General features: G+C 39.2%; 1 protein-coding gene across 1 annotated transcript in view; it reads left to right on the top strand.

Annotated features, from left to right (window-relative positions):
- Positions 1-18046: 18046 nt before the first annotated feature.
- serpinh2 (serine (or cysteine) peptidase inhibitor, clade H, member 2) overlaps positions 18047-24366 on the top strand; it is a 35911-nt gene continuing 29591 nt past the window's right edge. The window contains 3 exon segments of the mRNA XM_044098260.1: positions 18047-18118; positions 19330-19413; positions 19472-19554. Coding sequence (XP_043954195.1) covers positions 18047-18118; positions 19330-19413; positions 19472-19554 — 239 coding nt within the window.

The following is a 24366-nucleotide window of genomic DNA, read 5'->3' as shown; positions in this document are numbered from 1 at the left end:
GATTTGCAGCCCTTTGAACTTTTTCCCGTGTTATGTTGTCACATTGCAAACTTAAAGTGTTTCATTGTGAATTGTTCTCAGCTGTTTTCTTTCAAAACATGTTGGGGGTTTTTGCTATTATTCTGCCTCCATCCAGCTGGTTGTACTGGAAAAGTCAGATGCAACCAACTGGCATTGGATTTCACCTTCATTGTAAACGGAGTTCATTTTTGTGTGAATTAATCTCAATATGAATGCTGAGAAGTCCTCAGAGGTCTTTCTGAAGAACATCAGTAAACAAAAAGCATCATGAAGACAGAGGAGGCAGATTTGGTAGAAAGATGAGGGGAACTTTAAAGCAGGCTTGAGTTATAAAATTATATCCAAAGCTTTAGCTGTTGCTAACCATTTGGGTGCCCTAAGTACAAATAGTTTGTGGTTGAATATGGGGTCATTTCTCATGTCTTTTGTTGCTTTTGTATTCAACATTTCTCAGGTTTTTCATTTGCTTCAAGTGGATTATCGTTGCTTCAGAAGTGAATGCTCCTGCATTTTTTTTTTTGTCTGTAATAGTGAAATAATTTTAATGAATCCTTTTGTCTCTTCTTCCTTCCTTTTTCACCTGACTCATGGCTTTTTTGAAGCCATATTCAAACACAAATGTCTATTTAATTATGCCTGCAGCTCAAGTTCGGCTGACCACTGTAAGGGGGGGATGCACCACCGGGGAGTCTTTTTCTTAAAAGAGCAATTGATGAGGAGACAAACTCGGCACCATTGTGACAGTGGAGGGAGTTTGTCCTGCAGTCGGTGGGTTGCTGGTGCAATCCCCACTCCGTCTCACTGTTGTTGTGTCATTGGGCAAGACTTCACCCGCCTTGCCTGCTGGTGGTGGTCAGAGGGCTCGGTGGCAACCTCGCTTTTCTTACAGTGCTTCAGGGCAGCTGCGGCTACAATCCACTAGCTTGTGCCCATCACTGTGTGAATGTGTGTGTGGATGGGCAAAGGACTTTTGGTGGACCTTCCCCAGTTCCACCAACAGATTTAGAAAGTTTATTATTCCCAGAGCCGTACTACAACTCCTGGTGATAAAATGGAAGAAAGTAAGTGCTTTTGGAATACTTACTTACTTACACCTGACTAACCAACATCAAATGGATGCAAGTACATAGGTTTGAGAGTTTTGATGGGTCGGCCATTCTCAGGAAGGTTCTGCACTGTTCTATGTTTTCACTGTGGTCCATCTGAGCCTCAGAAACGGGTGTGAAATCAATGAGTCTGTTTTTGTTCCTAAATTTCCTCAGATTGAGTCAGTATGTGTTGATTTTTTTTAGCCTACTTTTTATAGGTCGTATTGAAGTGAGCAATACTGATCAAGACCAGCATAAAGGACAACATGAACATCTGGCTACTTGGAAAAACTTTTGCACAACTCTATGGCTGCTGCCCAGGAGATAATTGCTTCTTCTGGTAGGAGAAATCACAGCCCTTGCTGTTAGTGTTGCAATCTTAGCTTTTCTGTTCCACGTTACACATGCAGACCTGTCAGTCATAACGGTGCACTCAGCAGAAAGAGAGGAAGCTTTCAGTTTTCCTCTGCTGATAAAACCATGTTTTTCAGACGGCTCTTTAAGGAGGTGGAGATAAGCCCAGAACCGGTCTGAGCGAGTCCAAACCGAGTTCCCTTCTTTGCTCTTGTTGTTTTGGACGAATGTGTGTAAGTCTTTCTTGACTTGTTTGATTAATCCTTCCATTGGTGCGGCTTGGATTCTCGCTATAGCTCAGTGAGAATTCACATTATGAATTTCGGATCCACACCGAGCACCCCCTCACCTTTTGCAGCGTTCACTTTATTTGGTTTCATTTGTAAGCTGAATTCCCGAGTGCCTCCTGCCCAGATTGTTTTTAAAGAATGAACCTGCCCCGCGTTCTGCTGATCAATTCCACATCAGCAGCCTTCACCTGTAATTTCTGCTCTCTTATCAGCAGAGATTAGCCTTCTCCCCACATTTATAATCCATCTCTTCATCTTTTCTCTCTCACACAAACGCACATTTCTCATTACAGGCGATGTACACACAGCCCATCAGCTTTACTTCAAATCTCTTCATTTAATTCCAGCTCCGTGAGCACAGCCTGCATACAGAAGCGACTCATTCAGTGTGATGCCGCCACAAGCCGGCACACATCACCTGCTGCCAGGCCTAAATGAAGATACAAACACTCCTGGCCGCCGTGTACATTCAGGGGTGCCACTTAATGCTACAGCAGGATCTAATGTGGATGGACACTGTGTGATTTAGAGAGACCTCCAATAACAAACACATCCACCAAGGCTAACAGTGACTGACACACAGGGCTTTGACTTTAACGTGTTACAAAGGCAACAAGCAAATCATGAAGGCATACGTTTTTCATATAAACGTTGTTCTAAATTCAACATTTACATATGGGGACCATATTGTTTAAGGGCAGAAGGAATGGGCCCCAGGAGGGATTACCCATGGATTACATAACATTTCCATGCTTAATTGCCTATATTTATCAGAAAGGTTGAATTCCAGTCATACTGACTATTCAAAGTGCTGCTACCTCAGGGGTCTGCAACCTGGTTCTCTATGGACCTTGCACAATGTTTTCAAATGTGGATCCATCTGCAAATTTATGTTTTAGCAATTTTCCTTTGAATGACACTACTAGTAATAATTTGTTTAATGAATTTACATATACAGCTCTGGAAAAAATGAAGAGCCCACTGCACTAAACCCCATTGAAAACCTGATAGTTATTCCACCAAATATTGATTTCTGAACACTTCCACAGTTAAAATTTTAGTATTGTTGTTTCTAAATGAGCATAAAATTGTTTTCTTTGCATTATTTGAGGTCTGAAAGCACAGATTTTTTTGTTTTGTTATTTTGACCATTTTGTCATTTTCTGCAAATAAATGTACAATATTTGCTTGGAATTTCAGAGATGTGTTGTGTAGAATAAAATAACAATGCTAATTTTACTCAAACGTATACCTATAAAAAGCAAAATCAAAGAAACTGATTATTTTAAGTGGTCTCTTAATTTTTTCCAGATCGGTAGATACAGATACAACATCCCAGAAAATATATCCATCATTTGTTTGTTTTTTTTCCCCTCTCTTTTTTAGGACATAAAATCAAAAAGATTCTTATATTACACAAAAATTATAAGTAGTATTATAAGTAGTCATGTAACATTAGTGACTCTAAATCTGTTTATTCAACTACGGCGAGAGAAAAAGTGTCTCTTTGGATTGTAAAGGTTGCAATCCCCCCGTACTAGAACCACATTCACCTTGTTGCACTCAAATCAGTTCAATAAATTCATGAACTGACATGCAGAACAGCAGACAACTTGAGGTGAAGAGACTCAGCTCCATAGACAAATGGAGGCAAAGAAAAAAAATATTTTAAAAACAGATTTTTGAAATAGCGGACCACAAGGTATTGTCAATGTGTCGTAAATCTGTTTTTAATAGGTTTTTTTTCTTTGCCTTCATTTGTCTATGCTCTTAAAAATAAAATAAATACTGAAGTGGTCGAGAAGAAATAGTAAATATGTGTCGATGATAAAATATTCCTTTTATTTTCCCCACCTACTGCCATGGCATGTTTAAAAACATGTGCCGACACATATAACCTCGCATTTATTGTGACTGCGAGTATTTTTCTACCGTTTCCAAGCTCTCGACCTTCCTCCGCCTGTGCACACGCTGTCAGCCTCCTTTTGTTTCCGCCGTCCTGCCTCTCTCGGGGTCTGTCGCCATTGTCTCCATCTGCGGGGAGTGCCGATCATCGTTTTTGACAGACGAGCTTTAATTAGCCCACAGCAAACAATTAACACAACAGCAAAGAGACATTTCAATGCAAATCGCATCCTGTGACGACGGAGTGCTGCAACAATATCACTGCATACATTTGCCTTTAATTAGGGAAAGCCTCCATTTTTCCTGGGTCTGCCCACGTGTGTGCATTCATGTGCATGCAAATAATTAAATATGCATCTTGTCTTAATAATATAATCTGTTGACTTGATATCCGAAACTAAACCTGCAGGAAGTAAAGTCAAATGCCAGTTTTATATATGTATTTTTCTGACTGCGTTGTTCAGCACTTCCAGGGTTAGGTGCATCATCTCCATCAAGAAAGCATGAGAGAATATTGGCAAACTGTGTTGCTAAGTTCCAGGAATAGCACATAATGACACCAGTTGCTCTGTATGCAAAAATACACACCATCTAAAATAGCAATTACACTGTTAAGAGCAGGACAAAACATTCCAGGCGGCAGGAATTAAGTCGTATTAGTCCATCTGTCATTTATTGGCTGTCAGAATCCAGGCGACATCTCTTCTCTGATGGACAAACTGGTTTGGGGAGCCTCTCCATATGGATCCCAAAGTCACTGATTGTTATGCCGGACGCAAGCATCAGCTGCATGATATGATGTCTGGGTGACAGTTTAAAGGCAGACAAGTGGCATTGATCCTTGAACGGTCTGGCTTACAGTTAATTGACACACAGTAAGGAACCATTCTTGAGTAAATCTCTGCCACAGGGCATTTAGACGAGAATGATCAAAGATTCTGTGTGGACCAGAGTGAGAGAAGGAACGGGGCTGGAGAGTGATTTTTCACTTTCACTCTGGCATTGAATGAAAAATGGTGTGTTTGACACAAAAAATAATTTGTCATCTTTGTACCGTGACTCTGTTTATTCATCTGCCACGAAGTAGACGGATCAACCTCCAAAAGAAATACAAGCCTTTCGTGTTTCTCATCGTCCATGCGGAGAACAGATTTATCAGTATTTTATGGTTTGGCTTCTCTTTTTAAAAGCCAATGAAGAGGTTGGAAGCCCAAATCTCAGCACGCTTACCTCACCCCAACCACATGTTGAAGAGTAGAGGAAAGACTTTGAACGCCAAATTATTTCTCAACCTGCAAATAGGTGTAGGAATACAGATCCCTTCACACAAATGTTGCCATCTGGGAACTGAACATCCTGATCAACAAACCACCTTGAGATGATTTGAGCACTTCAGAATCAGTTACTACTTACAGTGGACCCCAAGTATTTGCAGGGATTAGAGACCACGGCGGTATTTGCTAATGTCCACAAATACTGGAGACCTTTTAAAAATGTTTACAAATGTCGAATTTAGTCATTCAGACACTAAATATACCTTAATATCCATTAAAATGCATAGTGGAAGCTATCTTTACACTACTGGAGAAGCTAATCTATACTGTCTTCCTGGGGTACAGCCAATCAGTGCTGAGAAAAATACGTGCTGCTCTTTGATTGGATGGTCTGCCAATGCCAGCCAATAACATGTCAAATAGCATTAGATGTTTTAGCTTCCCAAGCTGCATTTTTCCATTTAATATTTCAGACTTGGGTTTTGTGTATGACATGGAGTAAAATAAAGCAGAAATGTGAGAAAAGATGTCCACTGTTTACAAAAGTGGAGGATTTGTGATGCTGTTGGCTGGTTTCTCTCCCGAAGGCCATGGGAATGTTGTTGGAGTGAATAGCATCAATTACTTTCTAAAATATTGGGGTATTTGAGCAAGAATTGGGTAGACTCTGCCAAAAAACCAAAAGTATATTTTCAATGTGTCTTTCAGCAGGATTCCGAACTGAAACATGACGCTAAATTAACATAGAAAGGGTTCAAACTCAAGTTTCTTCCACGGTTATATGAGACCAAAGACTATTGAAAAAAACTGAGTGATATGAGCTGATTAGTAGCTTTAACTTCTAGAACTTCTATCAGTCTTTTCAATGTGTGCGTCAAGTGAAGAAAAACACTTCAACCAACCACAATGTGGCCTTGACTGCTGAAAGAAATGAGTAGAACTTCAGGAGAGTACTCAAGTATCCAAGCATCAATATTTCTACGCAAGGCTGATAGGGGTCAAGGAAAAAAATGCTGTATAAATACTATTGGGTGTAACACATTCGCATCACCAGAGCCTGACTGGAACCAGTCTGGATTTTTGTCCAAACAAGATTAAACAGGGGAGTGTTGACATGCGTTTATGAATTATTTGAGGCTTGCACACATGCAAACACTCTTATAATGACTTAGTGTATAAATCTGCCATAATGCTGGTGCATATGCAGATGTTTATTTAGGAAAGTTTGCCTCAGGGGAGGAAACAAAACAGCTCAGACGTGTGTAATTATCAAAAATCTTGAATGTGATTCAGATAAATAAATATATCAATGATGCTGCACAGAAAAAGCCATTTTTCATGAGAGGATTTTATGATATTCCCTTTTGAACTGAGCCTGCATTGTCTCCATCTGGATCCCAGAGTCCCCAAATGGATTTTGCATTGTCAAAATTACCACTATGATTTTAGCCCATATTGACTTTGTCCCTGTAAGAGCTAAAATTACCCTCCTCTCTCCCTTTTCTGTCACTCCTCCTTTTCAGTCCGTGTTTTTCATGGCATCTCCATTTTGGCCCTGTTCTCCTATTTTATTCCCCCCTCCCGCTCTTCTTTTCTTCCTCCATTCTCTGGAGTAATTGCATTGATAGTGAACAGTGCTGCTAATTAATTATGCAGCAGCCGAAAATTGAGGTGAGAGCGAGGGATGAGAGGAGAGATGAGGCTTGTGCCAAATGGTCTGTAGTGGAGAGAGGGAAGGCAGGGAAACGGTGTGTAGAGGGAAAGAGGACAGTTGGTGAGATGAACCAAAGGAAATGTGCAAAAAAAAAAACTTTAAGAAAGATGAGAGGTTGAAGAACATCACAGGTGAGATATTGTCCTCATAACAAAGAAACCTGGTCTAAACAAGTAAAGATCAACCCCACTGAGGTTAATCTTCTTCTGCGGGAAGAGAGTCCTTCACCTGAAATGCTCCAATCTGCCAAAAAATATTGGGTCACCTCTTCAGATCAGTGAATTACGGTGTTTCAACTACTTCCAAGGCCACGGGTGTATAAAAGCACCTAAGCATGCAGATTGCTTCAACGGACATTTGTGAAAAACACTCAGATATTCAGGGATTTCCTGGTACTGTGTTAAGACGCTACCGTTACAATAAGTCCATCGGAACGCCATGGAAACAATGGTGGTGGTAATCAGGTTTCCGCAGAGTCCATAGGTAAAGATCTCCAAAATTCATGTTGTCTTCATATTAGACCAGGAACAGGAAGGTTCATGTAGTGATGAAGTGCTCTTCATCACTACATGAACCTCTGCCGCGGGGGAAGTTCTCTTCGGTGCCAAATCATGCCTCATTGTCTGGGCCTGGCAGTTGCCAGGAGAACAATACTTGCCTGACTGCATGAGTTGAATGTAAAATACGGTTGAGTGTGCAGAACTCGACTCCTCTGCACAGAGTTCTGACCTCAGCCTTGATGGGACACATTTAAACTGACCCAAAGTGGAGACTGTGAGCCAAACCTTCTTGCCCAACATCAGCGTCTGACCTCACAAATTCACTTTTGGAGGAGTGATTGTGAAACCCTATGAAACAGTTTTTTTCCCCCCAACATTCATCCGCATTTAGCTGTTGTGTCCGTTCCTGTTTCTTTTTTGCGCCCATAAACAAACATTTGGCCTTAAATAGATTTCCAATAAGATCAAGTAGTGTATCAAAATTGACCTTAATGAATTTTCAGTGTGTGACTAAAATGTCTCACTTCTGGTTCACTTTTATAAAAGGATGATAAGAAACATCCCCTGACAAGGGGCTCAATTTTGTACCTGCAGAAGTTGAATGTGAAATTCCCAAAATGGCAGAATTATGAAATTGTGAAGGGACATATTCACCATTACCCACTTTTAATGCAATTTTTTATATAACCTTTTCCTTCTCACGGTTTCTGTATTTCCTTTGAAGAATTTATTTTCCCTCTAGTTTTAGTGCTTTTGTCTTTTCACTCCCATTTTTTTTCTTTGTTATCCCATTGTCTTAGAGCAGTGGTACCCACTTCCTCAACATTACTGACCACCAGATGGGACTGGAAAAGACCGTTTTGAAAGCGTTGAGTAGTTAACATTTTTTTCAATTTAAGCTAAATCTTCCAGAAAGCCTCAGGAACTTACTCACTAGAGTCCAGCCCAAATTTGTCACTGGCGCTGAATGTGTGCACCAGCAGAGTGATATTTCAGAGCGTAGCACCAAATTGATAGCGGAAAATCTTCATGAAAAGTCAGATCAAGAAGAAGAAAAAGGAAATCAACCCGGTCACCTGTTTTAAAGAAATTGAATTGTTTCCCAGTGTGGATATTTTTTTTTTCTATTTGGGACAATGTGACAGAAACTGAAGAGAATGGACTTTAATCTACCTTTTAGGTATTTCCTTCTCCACTTTTGAGAAAACTGTGAATAAACCAGCTAATTCTTACCATCTAGGAGCCTGCAGTGAAAATACAAACTGTACAAAAAATGTGCAGGTGCTGGTCAAAACATTTTGTTTCTGAAATTTTGAGACAAGAGATGCTCATTAAGGATGAATGATTGCCATTGTTATAATCTAAGTTAGATGTTAGTTTGGCTATGTTCTAATTTTTCTGAATTTGATGGTTTGATCTTGTTAACTTTTGTTGGTTTTAGTCCTGCGTTCGACGCGAATGACCTTTCCTTCCCTTTATTTACATCAGTACCTTTTCTCAGCTCCTCTCTTGGACCAGATCTGTTTAGCTCCTTCAACTGGGCTTTACATTTTGCTGCCATCTTACAGGATATTAAAAGTTTGAGTTGCTCTTCACCTGCTGCCTCCAGCCTGTCAGTTCCATGTCTGAGTTCTCCTCCTCCTCCTTCACCACATTTCCTGACAGGTCACCCTCACAGCGTGTCAAAGCTGCAGCTCTACTCCTATGCAGTGTTGCCTGACAGCCACCGATCACATACGTTAAAGACAACGTCTCTACTGTGATTTCTGGCTATTTTTTACATGCATGAATGTTTTGTCACAAAGCCCACGGCCTTCAGATGCACACTGAGCGAAACGTGAAGCTTCCTTCAGCTGCTGACGGCGAAAAAAAGGGAAACATGGGCGTTTCTGCAGCAGAAAAGAGACATGTAAGGTAGAGATCAGGATTTCTGCACTGAAAGATGGTTCTTTTGTGACTGATGGAAGTAAAACCTCAACATAATGTTTAGATTCAAGAAGAATTTAAATAATCGCACAAAATGGATTCAGGAAATGACCTAAAACAAGAAAAGGTTTGTCTGATTTAAAATATAATGCCAATATCTTTAAAAACTGATTTACCTTAGCGAGAGCAATGGATGGCAGTATGTTAGTTTACACACCATGAGTCAGTTTTTGTTTTAAAATTTTTTATAATATTTGATAAAAAAACTGTATACCAGCAGCTTAATGTGGCAGCAGAAACAGTCTAATATCCAGTTCTGAAGCTGGAAAAGTTTTCAACTGTGATTGAATTAATTTTGCAAAACGGGCTCATGTTGGTGGAGATTAACTATTCAGTTCTGATTTATTATTATCTTGCATGTTAGAGCAATGATGCCAGAGGAAATATCTCTATCCAAGAATCACAAAGCCAGTTTTGTCAAAAATCATAATCAGTGTCTGTGTTGATTCAGTGTCACCTAGTTTGACTCTCATCTAAAAGAAATATTTCAGTCTATCCTATTTCTCTCCCTTTATTCTCTAGTATTATAACTTATATACATTAATTCTCAACATTATTAATATTACATTACCCTTTTTGTTCTACCCACCTCATATTTTAACACTTTACAAGTCAGATCTGACTTTTCCACCCTCCTTTAAATCCCTGAAGTGCTCCTCCTCCTCCCTTCCCTCCCGCTGTTTTCTCCATCTCTGCCGCCCTCTCCAGCTGAAGTGCTGGCTCGACTAATTAAAAGCCTTAATCAGGATTCATAATTAGGTCTAATCAGTTCCTTTTACATCATTCCCTTGCATTGCGCCTTCGCTGGTGGTGAGGGGCCGAGAAGCTTATGAAATAATTTAGGCAACTTAATGTGTCCAAATGTGGAGTCGGGATTATAGCTTTAGTGGAAAAAGGGATAAAAAAAGAAGAAAAGGGAAAAGCCGTGATTGGGACTGGGCGGCTGATTGCTTCCCCTTCTGACCAACCTCCCTCTTTGATACTCCAAATTTATCCACTTGCACTTTCCCTTAGCTTCTTTTCTCAACGTATTGGTGCACAGCGTCTTTATGGCGCACTGAAGTTGACTACCTTGAGGGATAAAAAAGGCCACAACACACACCTACTGTTTTTACTGACCTTCCATCCACCAGCTAATTATTTGTTAGAATAAAAGCTCAATGCAATTTTATCCACCAAAAATCTCAGTTGAGCCTCGTTTGTCTGTCGGCTTCTCTTTTTAATTTCACTAGTCTGTACAGTGCTGAGACGACATAACTTCCTCCTTCCAGTTTTCTTTTGCTCTTTTGTCACAGTTAAATGTTTCACATCACCAAGCAAGTGTCAGTATCAGACTAAGACAGGCTTCGTAAATACAAAATGGAGTTTTTAAATTATGCTTTGTATTTATTAAGGAAGAAAAGCTATTAGAACCAACCTCGCCATATATTAAAACATAATCATCGATCATTCATTAGCCATAAATGACCAATGATTGACCACGTTTTAAAGAAGCTGTCAGGTTCAATTTTTTCATATAAGGCAAAGTTTGTTTGGGCAGATGTTTTTCCTATAATAAATAAAACAGACTGATTTTTCTATTTATCCAGGTCATGTGACTCTAGATGGCCTTATACAAAAACACAAAAACAGAAGAAACCTGAAGATTGTGGCCTCATGCTTCTGCATCAACCTCCTACAGTCTGACTATGAAAACTATCAAAGAAAAGAAATCTTAAATAGCTGAATAATGTAAAGAAAAAGCAGCGTGAAAAAGATTTAAGTACGGTTTTTATTCTGCCCTCTTTGTCTGTGCTGTCAGACGCAGACCATTTGAAATATACACACCAGGTGCCTAAGTACGTTCTCATGCTGCTATATACATTTCCAATCTTAATTGCAACGCAAGGACTTCCCAGAAAGCCATACAGAAACCTGTCAAATTTTGACTGGTATTGTTCTGTGTGAGACTTTCTGTAGTCTTTGTCTGTGCCGGCATTCTTTACAGTAAAGAGCAGTTTTATAAAAAAATATCCCTCTTAATGTTTGTATCTATGGTTGACATTGAACAAAGCTAGCTCCTATACATCTCTGTCTAGAAACTACATGCTGAGTTTTATTAAAAAAGATTCCCATCATAACTTTTCAGTCAATATCAGCAGAGGTGCTGAATCATGAGACTGAAACATTTTGTAAGTCAAACTGACTGAAGTTTTTTCCCAGCGTATCTCTTATTTTTCTGCCTCTGGTGACACGTTCTCATATGTTTTCCGAAATTACAATATCACGTTAACAAAAACCCTCCACAGGATTAAATTCTAGTGCAGCGCCTACCTCCTTTGCGTCTCCGTTCCAGTTTTAGTTGCCTTCGGAACAGTTGGAATCTGGAGAAAAAAGCAGCTTGAAACACACTTCAGCGTGGTTGCTATTCTAACCCTCTTTGTCTGTGCTGTCAGAAGCCGACCATTTAAAAACACACACCGGGTGCCCAACCACACGCTCATGCTGAGGTACACACATGTAATCACAATTATAATGACAGTGATTTTCCTGCAAGCCATACGGAAATCTGTCAGAATTATGACTTGCATTGTTCTGTTCGAGCTATTAGGCCCATAATGGAGTGGTTACCTTAACAACCGTAAAATCAAGCAAAGCAGGACGAAACGATGGCGACTCCAGGGGTTGAAGAAAATTCAGCTTACAATAAAATACAAAAAAGTAGAAGCAGTGCAATGCATGGTTTTATGCACAAAATAATCTGGGAGGACGTTCATTTAATTTCTTTCTGGAGCCCCTAAAATAAAAAAACTATCTATCAGTTTTCTACTTGTAGCTTTTACTGGTAAAGACATATCAGACAAACACCCATTTGCACACACCTGAGGCAATGCATTGATTTTGACTGTGGGTGGATACCAAAGTATCCTAAGAAAACCCACCTACACTTGAGCACTGTTTAACAAACAGCATCTGAATTTTTTTAAGCAAAATTCAATAACATTTTTATAGATAAATGGCTAGATTAAGTAACCATAAGCACAGGAAGAAGTTTTTGGTGGCTAATGTTTACTGCTAACCAAAAGCAACTTTCTAAGTTTGTGCTCTTATTAGCTGCTAGTTTCAGGAAAAAACTTGTTTGCTTTCAGTTTCTGTTTATGCAAACTGGCATTAGCATTTCCAGGTTTAGACACCACATAACACCACGTAACTACACAAAGCCAGTATTTTCATATAGAAAACGTGTTCTTCAAAAACTCAACCAAGATATATTAGCTTCCTCACCGAAATGTTATTCCGGCAGCTGCAAAGAACAATGTAGCTTGTGTGTTTATAAGCCTCTATTTTTATTAGCATCTAGTGCAGCTGTAGAAAGTGACAAAAAGTGAAAAAACAGAAGAAAAAAAACGAAGCGAAAACTCACCTCCACTTTTTATATACCGACATTAGCATAGCAACATAGCTAGCTGAGATCGAATTGAGAACTTTGAGCTACTCAAACTTAAAGGGTAATTTTTTTTTTCCTTTCGTTAGATAACTATTGTATAGTTATTTAATACCATTTTTCAAAATTCTGAGATTATTTCAACATTATCAATTAAGTGCCACCACAATAAAAGTCCCATGGTCCCAGTATCAATGGGAGATAAATAAATATCCTTTTTATGACATTTGTAGGAAAAATATTATTTTCTAGAATATTTCTAGATTATTTACTATGATCACACACAGCATCACATTCTACTAATTTTTCCAGACATCTTGGTGCCAAAACTAACAACAATTTTGCCTTTAAAATAACCTCATAAAAAAATTGTGGAATAGTTCATTTCTGATTCATTTTCATAATCTACGTCTACCTTCAGCTAACCCCTTTTCAGCGGCTCACCTTACAGCTAAATTGTTGCCAAATGTGTTGCCTAAAAGGCATGATTCTTAAATTTAACCACACATTAAAATAAAATATTAAAAAATACCAGCCAATTTTGGCATTTAGTTGCTTTGACCTCTGACCTCGTAATCACTTTGTCCGCCCCTCTTCTTCAACTTGCTTTAAAACGTCTTTCATAAATTGACAATTACTCATATTTCATGTAAGCAGTTCTGAATGACACTTGCTGTCAGCATTTATTATTTCTACAGCTGTTGCGCCAGAACGAATCTCTACCTTTTGCCAGAGGCTTTGACCACAAGCCAGGAAATAACACCTTGAGAAACAGAAAGACGTTGCTGTTTGTACAACTGTCGTCACTGTCTGCAACATGTACACGTCCCAGGTTAGCAGATGGGTGAAACACTGATCTCAATGAGTAAAAGTTTTCACTACAGATGACAAGAAAAGGTTGCTATTGTAAACTTTCCATTCAAAAAACACAAAATCTTATGAAGTTGTTTTTGTAAAAGTTCTAGTTCCACTGGCAGGTTTTTTTTCACATGGGAAAAAAAATGTAGGATATAATCTGCCAGTGGAACTAGTACTTTTTAAAATAAATATTATGGAAGCATTGACTTAAAACAAACTCCTACATATTGTTGAAAAGTTACTTGTAAGTTAGATTTGTCTTATTTCAAATGTAATAGGATATTATCACCACAAACTAGACAAAAAATACTTGGTACTTTATAAGAAGTGGTTTTGCAGTGCAGCATTTGTTCTGTTTCTTCTGCACTCCTATCAGAGTATTTCTCGTTATGGAGATGTGCTTATGCAGTTTTACCTTGAAACTTTATCACAGCCTCTATAAGAGGAGTCAATTAACGGATAAGTGTTTTACCGCGGGCAATAACAAAATCTAACATTTTTGTTTAATCCTCCCTCCTTGTTTTGGCTCTTGCAGATTACTCTTTAACATCCCTGAATAAAAGAGAACTAAATGTCTCCTTTCACTCTTCAAAAATACTCTTCAGCATAAAATTTCACCATCTCATTTCTGGACTTTATTCAACTTTTAAGTAGCAACATTAATCCTTATACTAATCCTTCAGTCATTTCTATATAAAAGAGATTAAATCTTCTTAAATGGCACTTACACTAAATTAAATTAACCTAATAGCTAATTTATCGATCCTTCCAAAATTAATTTTAAATGCTAGACATGAACCTCTGGTGAATATATTATTTTCTCTACAAGTTTTTAAAAATAATTAAGGTAAATGGAGCCTGTGGTTTAGACTTGGATAAATAATGTCCAATCAGGGACACTTAAAAGGACACCAGAGACAATCAGGTAAAATGTAATTAGTGGAAATGAGACCAATTATAGCATCTGGAAAATATTCAGTTTGAATGAGCATATTTGGACATGTAGATATTCAATCTAAATTTTAGCAACACTGAAAATTTATATAATTAAACAAAAAAATAACATTTTAAATCTTGTGTAAAGCAATTTTTAAAAGAATTACGCTTTTGTTGAGGAACATAGTTGGACAATCTCACATTTGTTCCTATGTAAAATGTCTAAAATCATGAATAGGTGAATAGCAGAAGCTCTGAGCCAGTGATAACATCTAGATTCAGGTGTTTCACAGCTGAGCTGATCGGCCCAGTTCAGGAAGGAGTCACTGTTAAACACAGTCCCAGGCCAGGTGTACCTTCTATGAAAAGAACAGAAAAGTGTAGTTAATGGCAGCAATAAATGGAATTTTCTCAGTCAGAAAATACATCTTTGTTGATATCAAGGTTAAGTTTTAGTGTTTTAGTGTCTGGTGCTGTTTATGACATATAAGAACATATCTGCATAAAGAACAGAATATTTAATGCCATCTTAGAACTTAACTTGACAGTTTTTAAGATGGCGACAGAAAAGGAGTGTTAAACCTGATCTTATCTGCCTGATTCTCAGAGCTGTGGGAACATGTTCCACCTGGGGGTTGCTGTAGGCCTGAATGTAGAGAAGAAAAGTTGAACACACATAAGAAAAATACTGAGATGAGGTTGTAAAATTCACTAGTTTATCTTTTATGGTCATGTAAACGTTTAGCTGATAATGTCAGCTGGAAAGTTAACAATAATAGTAAACAAAACAAACTATTTCCCCTGGTAGCGTATTCAAAGTCATCCCATGAATTAAGAAACACCAATGGTTCATTGTTTTATGAAACATTAGTTTATAGCTGGAGTGCTCCCCCCAGAGGAGATGAAACAATTTGGGGTTCTGGTTTTTGTAAATCTTGGACCTGCCAATACCAGTTATATCTTGTTCACTTTATAAGAAGATATAAACACAGAATTCAAAACATTTTTCTACTCTTGCTTTCATGTTTAATTACTAACAAATGTAAATTCTTACTTGAAAAATGCAAGTTATCTTTCACAGATTTATTAAAATTTGTTGGTTCTGAAACGTTAAAGTGTGGAAAAAAAACTGCAAACAGAGAAGAGATCTGCGAGGGCGTAAATGCATTTGGATGTCACTGCATGGATGTTTAGATGCAGAAATGTCTCCTCAAAAATCAAGGAACAACTAATTCTCTGAGTTCTGTAGGATTCTTCAGAAATGTCTCAGAGACTTCCTCATGAAAGTCCAGTGAATTGTTTATTACTGGTTGTAATGAACTAAATGTACAGACTGGCATCAGAACAACCTGTCATTTAACAGCTCCAAAATTCAAATTTCCTTTTAATAAATGCATGCAGCTGCACCTGTGGCCACTTTTGAATTACAGTGAAGTCATATTTACAAGCCTCTCCGTCCGAGTCTTCTAAATTCACACTGGGTTCGGCTGAAACTAATGTAATTTTGATGAATGCCAGCTGAATTAATATATTCTTGCTGGGGATTTTTTTCTCCCCTCCTCCAAATGCACACGCTTTAACTAAATGCCATAAAATGTCATTTCTTTATTACAATATTACATCATCAAAAATGTTTGTAGTGCTTTTGAGAAAGTACAGGGCCAAAGTGGGGCTATCAGCGAAAGGTCAGAAGCATACGAACGCTGGCTGCGGTGCTAATGTTTGGTCCTAAAGGTGGATGTGAATGTGTTGTGGACGCAGAAGAGTTCACAGAACATCTTTTCTGGAGTCTAAAAGCTTTTGTCAATCCAGGGGAGCATTATTAGTAGATTTCATAAGCAATATGGTGTCTGAGCAGTCATTTTTAGCAGGTATTAAATTACCTTTGACCCGGAGGAACATTAGCAGCGAAATAATACCCCAACTTGACCCTCGACATTTACAGCAGCTTATATCTCCCAGCTGAAAGAGGCAGCCTCGGCATTTGACTCGCTGCTCTGGCAACGGCAGCAGAGTTTTTCTAGTTCCTTTTCCCACCACAGACCAAACCTGACTTTGTAAATCCAGCGTGAAGGGGGATGTGTTCAGGCGAACAACAAGCACTCGTTGGAGTTCTGGAAACAAATTATATTTGAAATTCTTCCCTGATTTGCTTAAAGTGTTGCAGAAAATTCTCCATCTTTCAGTTGCACCTTGATTTTTTTTTTCCAAGTGATGCCATTGATTCTTCACTTAATGCAGAATTATTAAACCAGTAACTCTTTGCTGTTGCATCTTCCACATTAACCGGTACTGAGTTTAAAAGCAACCTTAAAATATCTATTTTTACCTCTAAGATTCAGTGTCTTGCAATTTTCATTAGTAGCTCTAAAGGCTTATTTGTCTTTGAAAGGTTTTTGTTGCACTTTGGCTGCTTTTTACTCATTTCTTATCACAACTTTTCACAGGAACCTCTTCAATAAAAAAGAAAAATGCGCTAAGGACCTGAAAGATGCATCATTCTTAAACTGATCGTCAATATTTTCCCATTTTTTTGACGTTCTAATTACAAACTGCAATGTCTGTGGAAGAACGGCTGGAGGAGAGCCACTGTTGGAGGACACGGATATTGAACTTTATTCAACTGCAAGCTTGTAAAACAGGCATGTAAGTTATCACTTTAGTATTTATCTGGAAAAATTCATATAGAGGAAATTAAGCGCACCAAATGTTTTCAAAGTTAGCAAGAACGTTAAGGTGTTCAATGAAAAATAGTGGCTCTTGAGCACATCATGACTTGTAACAAGGTTTCCATACCGTATTTCATTGGGTAATTCCTTACTGTTCCAGAGTAATAACAGTAGAATAATAATGTAAGATAACGCTATCTTCATGAGAAAAGTCTTTTACATTGAGCCTCTTCAGCAGATATGCCTACAGTGGTCAGCGGTGAAAATATGTAAACTCTAAACACAATGATTTTAACAAACTGAAGGTAAATAAACTAAGAAGTTTGCACAAAACTTTAACACACTTTGCTGAAATTAGTTTTATCACTTTTGTGAATAGGACAAGAAAACAAGCCTGGATAAACAAATATCTTTGTATAATCTTTTTTTGAACTTCATGAAGCGTTTGTAAAGTCCTTTTGTAGACTCAGCCCTTGGTTTATCTGTTAGGCTATGGAGCTTATCTAATTAATTCATAAGTCAGGGTTGACAGGCAATAAAAGAGAAAATATTTCCCTGAAATAAGTAGCTGAAGTCCAGGAAAAACTTCATAAAAAGCCTGAGGAACAATCCGTAGGGAACACATTTAAAGATTACAGGAAAGTCTGGTACCTTGGAAACTAAGCATAAAGAAATTAGAGATGACTCCAGAGTTTTGTGTTTTAACCTTTTACCCTTCTCTCCTGAGCCCCGCTTCCCCGCTCCCCACATTATTCCAGCTTCCTCAAACTGTGTACCCTCCAGCAGCATTGCAACCAGTTTCCCATGAGGCCGAGTGGCAGCCTGATCGACAGCCTACCTCCACCTGACTCTGTCTCTTCCAACCCCTCCTCTCCTCCTAAAAAATGTTTCCACCAATTTCCCCTTCCATCCACTCACCCACGTCCCCGCACCCTCGGATGACTCAACGCGCTCCTGCCCTGCGGCTGTGGCCTATCAGTCAATCTCAGTCACAGAGGCTCACACAAAGAGGCGATCCATGAGATACATGCGAACAGTAACCGCTGTGAAGGACTGGAACGACAGCTTCAGCCCTCGGGGAGAGGCTGAACCTCTGCAAGTGGCTCTGACTGCACCTCCATGCATGTGTGCACACATGTAGATTCAGTTATGTCTATAAATATGTATGATAATGCACAGAGAGGGGTTGTGAATAAAACATGCAATAGGCGAGGGTTCCCTGGATGGGTGTTAATCTCTGAGGCTGGGATTGTGAGGACTTCACAATGTCCTGTTCAAATGTCGCAGCGTTCTGCAGGTCATGCTGAAGGGAACGCGTGAAGCGGTGCTTCTTTAAAGCATAAGTAACAAGAAGAATTAATATTTTTTGTGTGAGGCAGGGGCTTCCAAACCACTAAAACTGTTAAAGCGGGAAAAAAAAACTAAAACTATAAAATTATGTTAGGATTTAATTTTTTTTTTTGTACCTACTAGAGAACAGACTGAGGATTCAATATTGCAATTAAACAAAAGCAGTAGTCATTGTTTTGTAGAAAAGGCGTGTCTAAGTCATTGTACAAATTAAGGGTTTTTTGGGGTGTCGTTTAGTGGAAGCAGTGGCGGAGCTAGACTTTCACTGTTGACGGGCCCAAGCCCAAAGGGGGCTCCACAGACTGTGAGAGTGATAAATAACACAATAAAAATACTTTTAAATGAAGTAATGAGTGAAGGAACAAGTGAAAGAAGAAAGGAAGAAACAAACGAACAACAGAAAGAAGGAATGAATAAGCAAAAGAACAAAGGAATGATTGAAGAAAGGATGGAATAAAGGAAGGAAAGAGATCAAAAATTGAAGGAAGGAAGGAATGAAGGAAGGAAGGAAGGAAGGAGAAAATGAACAAATCAAAAACTGATGTAAGAAAGGAATCAATCAATCCATCAAGTTTATTTGTGTAGCTCATTTTAGCAGCAAGGCCTTTCAAAGTGCTTTACATAATAAAGTGCTTTACAAAGTTATAAAAAAAAACACCAATAACCGAACAAACATTACATTTTGATGAGAGGCATCACCAAAATCATACACATCAAATATGTTGGCCAGTGTTTCATTTATTGTGGTTCAGAAGCAACTCTGAACAGGTGGGTTTTCAGACTTGATGTAAAGGAAGAGCATCCATCCATCCATCCATCCATCCATCCATCCATCCATCCATCCATCCATCCATCCATCCATCCATCCATCCATCCATCCATCCATCCATCCATCATCTTACTGACTTACTGCGCTGCAGAAGTTTTCCCAGCTCCCCTCCCTCCCTGTCTCTGCTCCAGCCTATCAGACATGACAGTACCAGCTGGCTGCAGGCGAACTCCCAGCCAGAGGACAGCAGCCGTGTGGTTGTGTACGTGGGCGGGGTGTGAGGGGATGTCAGCATGTCTGTCTTCTGAAGGTGTGTCTCCTCGGCTCTGACAGTTCGCGGTGGGACAAGAGCGCCAAACGGCGGTGTGCGTCGAGTCAGGGAGGTGGAATCTGAGCCTGAGTGATCCGAGTCACAGGTGTGAGCCAGTTTACTCGGGGCGGGGCTCAGAGCAATATTTAATTCCAATAAAGATAGCTGTCAACACTTGCTCGAAGCAGCTGTGTACTCTTGTGGGCGCTTGGCATTTGCTTCTCTGTCTGACTCAGCGAGCGCATTAAAAGCCACTTATTTGCCTTTCTTGATGTGTAGATGTGCTCCCTGAGAGCCCCGTACCCTTTCCTTTGTGCTTTTCACAGAACTTCTGGTAATTTATCGAAGTGTCTAATGAGAAAAAGGGGAGAGAGACCACACTTTTCTTCTACACAGAGAAAATCAAATAGCACTAGTCCTTTCTGTCCTGGCAGCTCTGTGCACTTTCACAGGACTTTGGGAAACATTTAGAGCTTATTTAAAACATTTGAGATGAACAGTAGATTCGTTTATGATTTTGGTTCTCTTCGACATGTTCACCGTGACAACGGTTGCTCCCCACCTTTCATTCGCTGCCCGGCTTCTCTACCAAATAATGATTGAGAGAAACACATAATTTCCTTTTTCCATTTGTCCATCCCAAACCTTCTGTGGCCGTCCAGGCTGCAGACCATATAGTACGGAGGTAAATTGGGGCCAAAATGTTTGTTTCAAATAGAAAAAATAAAATCCAACTTTAGAAGATATTTGAAAATTCAAAAATACTTTATTAACCCCAAAGGGAAATTAAATATAAAATATATAAAATGAAGAATATAGAAGTTGGACAAGATCGACACCATCCATCCATACATCCATCCATCCATCCATCCATCCATCCATCCATCCATTTTCTGTTCACCCTTGTCCCCAGTGGGGTCTTGAGGGTTGCTGGTGCCAATCTCCAGCTATGTTCCCAGTGAGAGGCGGGTTCACCCTGGACAGGTCGCCAGTCTGTCGCAGAGATTGACACCAAAGATTTTGAATTTAAAAAGAGGAAATTTTTAAATGCAATAATTTTTTTTACAATCATTGAAGTTTCTCATTGTAATACTTCATAGTATCAGAATAACTCCGTTAAACATGAATGTAAAACATATTTTTACAAGGTCTGAAGGCAGAAATAACTAACTGAAAAATTATTTTGAACTTGAATACAAAAGGACCTTAAACTGAGTGAAAATTTAATATATTTAGAACTAAATATGCAGTACATAATTACAACCACCCAGTGAACATTTACTAATCCTGTTTTTTGTTTAATTTCTTCTCAGTAGTTTCTCAGTGTATCTGTGGAAGAATCGCTGGATGTTAGCCTCTCACCAAGACACAGTAAGTGATTGATCTGACTTCAGCAGACAAATAACACTAATTGTGGCACTAAATTTTATTTCAGGGTATCAAAGTGAAACACAGATCAAGACATTTCAGGTTTTATTAGTGAACTTGTATTACCAATTCCCAATGTTGAATGCACCACTTTGTGTCATTCTAACACATGACATAAACACCTTTTATAAGCGCTGCATTCAAAACTAAATTTTAAAAATGTAAGATATCATTGCATGATTATAAAGAGTGTCTAAATGTGTAGCTTGTCCTTTATAAGCCAAGATTTTTTTCCTCACAAGCATATCAGACTTTCTTATAATCTTTTAAAGTTATTTTCTTCATTGGACTTTTTGTCTTTGATCCCCTTTAAAGCAAAACATATAAAATCTTGGGTTTGGCTTAGAGCACATATGTCAGAGTCAAGGCCCGCGGGCCACATCCGGCCCGCCAGAAGATTTTCTACGGCCCCTGGGATGATCTTGATTTATTATCAGAACCGGCCCGCAAGCCGGCACCCGTCCGCAGTAAATTTACGAAGGCTTGGGCCGGTCCGCTGCACTAGACCAAATGCGTCATTTAAAAAAATCTCAATGAATATTCGATCAGTCCGGCCCTCGGCTTGTAGCTAAATTTTTAATTTGGCCCTCCGTCCATTTGACTTTGACACCCCTGGCTTAGAGGTTTTACACAGCACTCCAGAAATGATGAAGTAGAGAAGCCTAGAATTTGATGCTTTTAAGTGAAATTTGGTGTAAGAAACATGGCATTGACTGTGAAGCAAATTGTGTGTATTTTTCAAAGAATAAATTATAAGCCGTTAGCAGAAGAAAGCCAACGCCGCAGTCGGAGTGAATCAGTGAGAAAAAGAGCTGAACATGTGGAGAGTAGATGACTGGAGGCGACTTGGCAGGGACTGTGAGGACTTCTGTAGCAAGGCGCTGATTCTGTTGCCGAGCCCTTGAGTCAGGGGCATTAAAACTCAACAGCAGCCAAGAACAATGGCTAACAGCCCCACAAATGGACAACATGTGAGCTGAATTACAATCTCCACTGCCTCAGACGATAACATCTGGAGCCGTGAACCCGAATCAAGGGCTCGGGGCACGGTGTAGGTGTTGAAAAGCGAGGCGTACGGCTACGGCGTGGCGCAGGTGAGCCCCCTGGAGGCGGGGTGAGGGGGTGAGACGGGCAGATGCACCGTGGTGAGAGGGCAACCTGACAATCTGCTGACTGAGATGCTTCTCTCATTCCAACCCCAGCTCCCCTGGGACTCGTTTATCTGCAGAGTGAGCCTGGCTTTTTTTTTTTTTTTTTTTTTTTTGAATCACCTACGCTGTAATGTGTGTCGCAGCTCATTACTGACAAGGCTCGCTGTGATATGATCCCAGGGGGTCTTGGGAGGAGGAAGGTGACTCATCTCATGGGGCTTACAGGCTCACTGAAACCACCATGTATCTATCTGCCTGTCAGCGGAGCTTCAGTCACGTTAAAATATGGAAAAGTGTGCAATTTCTGCTTCTTGTAGTTTGTAAAAAATCTGATCATGAATTAACAGGGACAATGGGTTTCAGTTTACTAGCCACTTTCACTAGCCTGATGACTGCCAGAGCTCACAGAAATCTCTGAAATAGAACCTGGAAGATCTCAACACATTATGCTCGAATCTAAAAAAAAAGATGAAGAAACTCACATCTATCAGTCTGAAAGAGCTTATAAGGCCATTTCTAAAGCTTTTGAATTCCTATGAACCGCAGTGAGACACATGGAGAAAATGTGGAACTGTTATGATCCTCAGATGTTTGGACTTTTAGCTTTAGTTATTTTCCATTTTGACCATTTCTTTATTTTTGTTTTTCTCACTAGTGGACATTTTAATTTATTCCTTATGTTAGTTTAGTCATTCTCATTATTTGTGTTCTGGATTTATCTCAGTAGATTAGTATTTGTTTTTGTTTTCCCTTTGGTTCTGTTTCTGTTTGTCTCCTAACGTCCTCATTTTCCCCAAACTGCTCCATCCCTAGCTGCATCCATTTACCTGTAATTAGCACTTCTGGTCATTTTGTCTTTTCCACTCCCTCCTCAGTATATTTAGCTTCCTCTTTTCACTTGTTTTCCATTGGTTCCTTCTGTTACTACCTGTCTATTTCCCGTTGCTAGTGTTATTTTTGATCTGCTACCTTGCTGCCTCAGTTTTTGTAAGGCCTCAATTTTTTACTAGTTAATTCTTTTATAATGTCGATTCAAGGTTCTGCACTGTGGCTCTTTCTTAAATCCACACCTCACAACGGGAACAGTGGTAATCCTTCCCAGGAGAGGCTGGCCTACCAAAATTACTCCAAGAGGGACGACTTATCTGTGAAGCAACAGAAGAACCCAGAACATTTAGAGCATTGCAGAAATCAATGGTCAAGATTCAACAATGAGACAGAAGCATAGCAAAAAAAGCTGTAATTAATGGGAGAGTTCCCAGGTGAAAAGTAACATTGACATCTCAAATTTGCCAAAAAACATTTTCATGATCCCAAAAAGCATTTGGGGAAATATTCCTTGAACTGATGAAACAAAAGTGGAACTTTTTAGAAGGTGTTTTTCCTGTTACATTACATTTCCCATTAAAGCTAACAAACACCCCTCAGGAAAAGAACACACAAAAGATCTGGGATTATTTGGAACAGGTTTTTTCCCTGCTTAGGACTAGAAAAACCTTAACAAGATGACTAAATATGAATTAAATCACATAAGCAAGTCTATACATCCTGAGTGTAAATAACCGTACATCTTTGAAAAGCAGAAGAGCTTAATCCTTAACCAACAAAAATGCAGTGAGTCGTTTCTGAAATGGAAGTCAACAACAAATCACTTCACTTTTCCAGCAGCCATTGTATAGCTCATACAATGGTAAAACCACCTGACCAAACATGCTGGAACTCCGCTTGAGTTGCTAGGTAACAGGCTGGGCTTTGTTGGGGTTGACAGGCAATGCTTGGCGATTCATGACGTTTTCTGAAATGTCTCTTTTTTTAAGACACCAAAAAACATTTATGGCCAAAAAACAGGTGGGTGGTTTTTTTAAGCACTTGGGCTGATTTCAGCAGCAGAATCCCAAATGGAAGTACAAAAATGTGCAAAATGTGAATTTTGCACAATAAGTCCCTTTAAAATGTACTTAATATTTAGTAAAACCTGGAGAAATCTGTCTGATGGCACATACTTCATAACAGGTCTATAATTTATGTGTTTGAGTAAACGATGCCCGTCCATCAGCCGGAGCTCTATTGATTTGGCTGGGCTGAATAATTGGTTGGGTCTACAAGCTGTCATGTTTGGCCTGATTGCAGAGCATCGGTGGTCTGTGCAGTTATCATCTTCCATATCCCTCTCTGATCCATCTTCGGCCTCCTCAGCCTAACCCCGGCTGTATCGATTACAACACAGCATGGCTTTAAATTTGGACAATAATCTACTGTTTCAAAGTGCTGTTGTTACAGCCTATTTGCTGTCCATGCCTTGTTTTGTTTAGGGGGGAATTTGGAAAAGTGAAAAAGAG

This window comes from Gambusia affinis, linkage group LG18 (genome assembly GCF_019740435.1).
Source record: "Gambusia affinis linkage group LG18, SWU_Gaff_1.0, whole genome shotgun sequence".
NCBI classification, from domain to species: domain Eukaryota; kingdom Metazoa; phylum Chordata; class Actinopteri; order Cyprinodontiformes; family Poeciliidae; genus Gambusia; species Gambusia affinis.
Note: the sequence above shows the minus strand (reverse complement) of the source record. Positions and strands in the feature narration are given on the sequence as shown.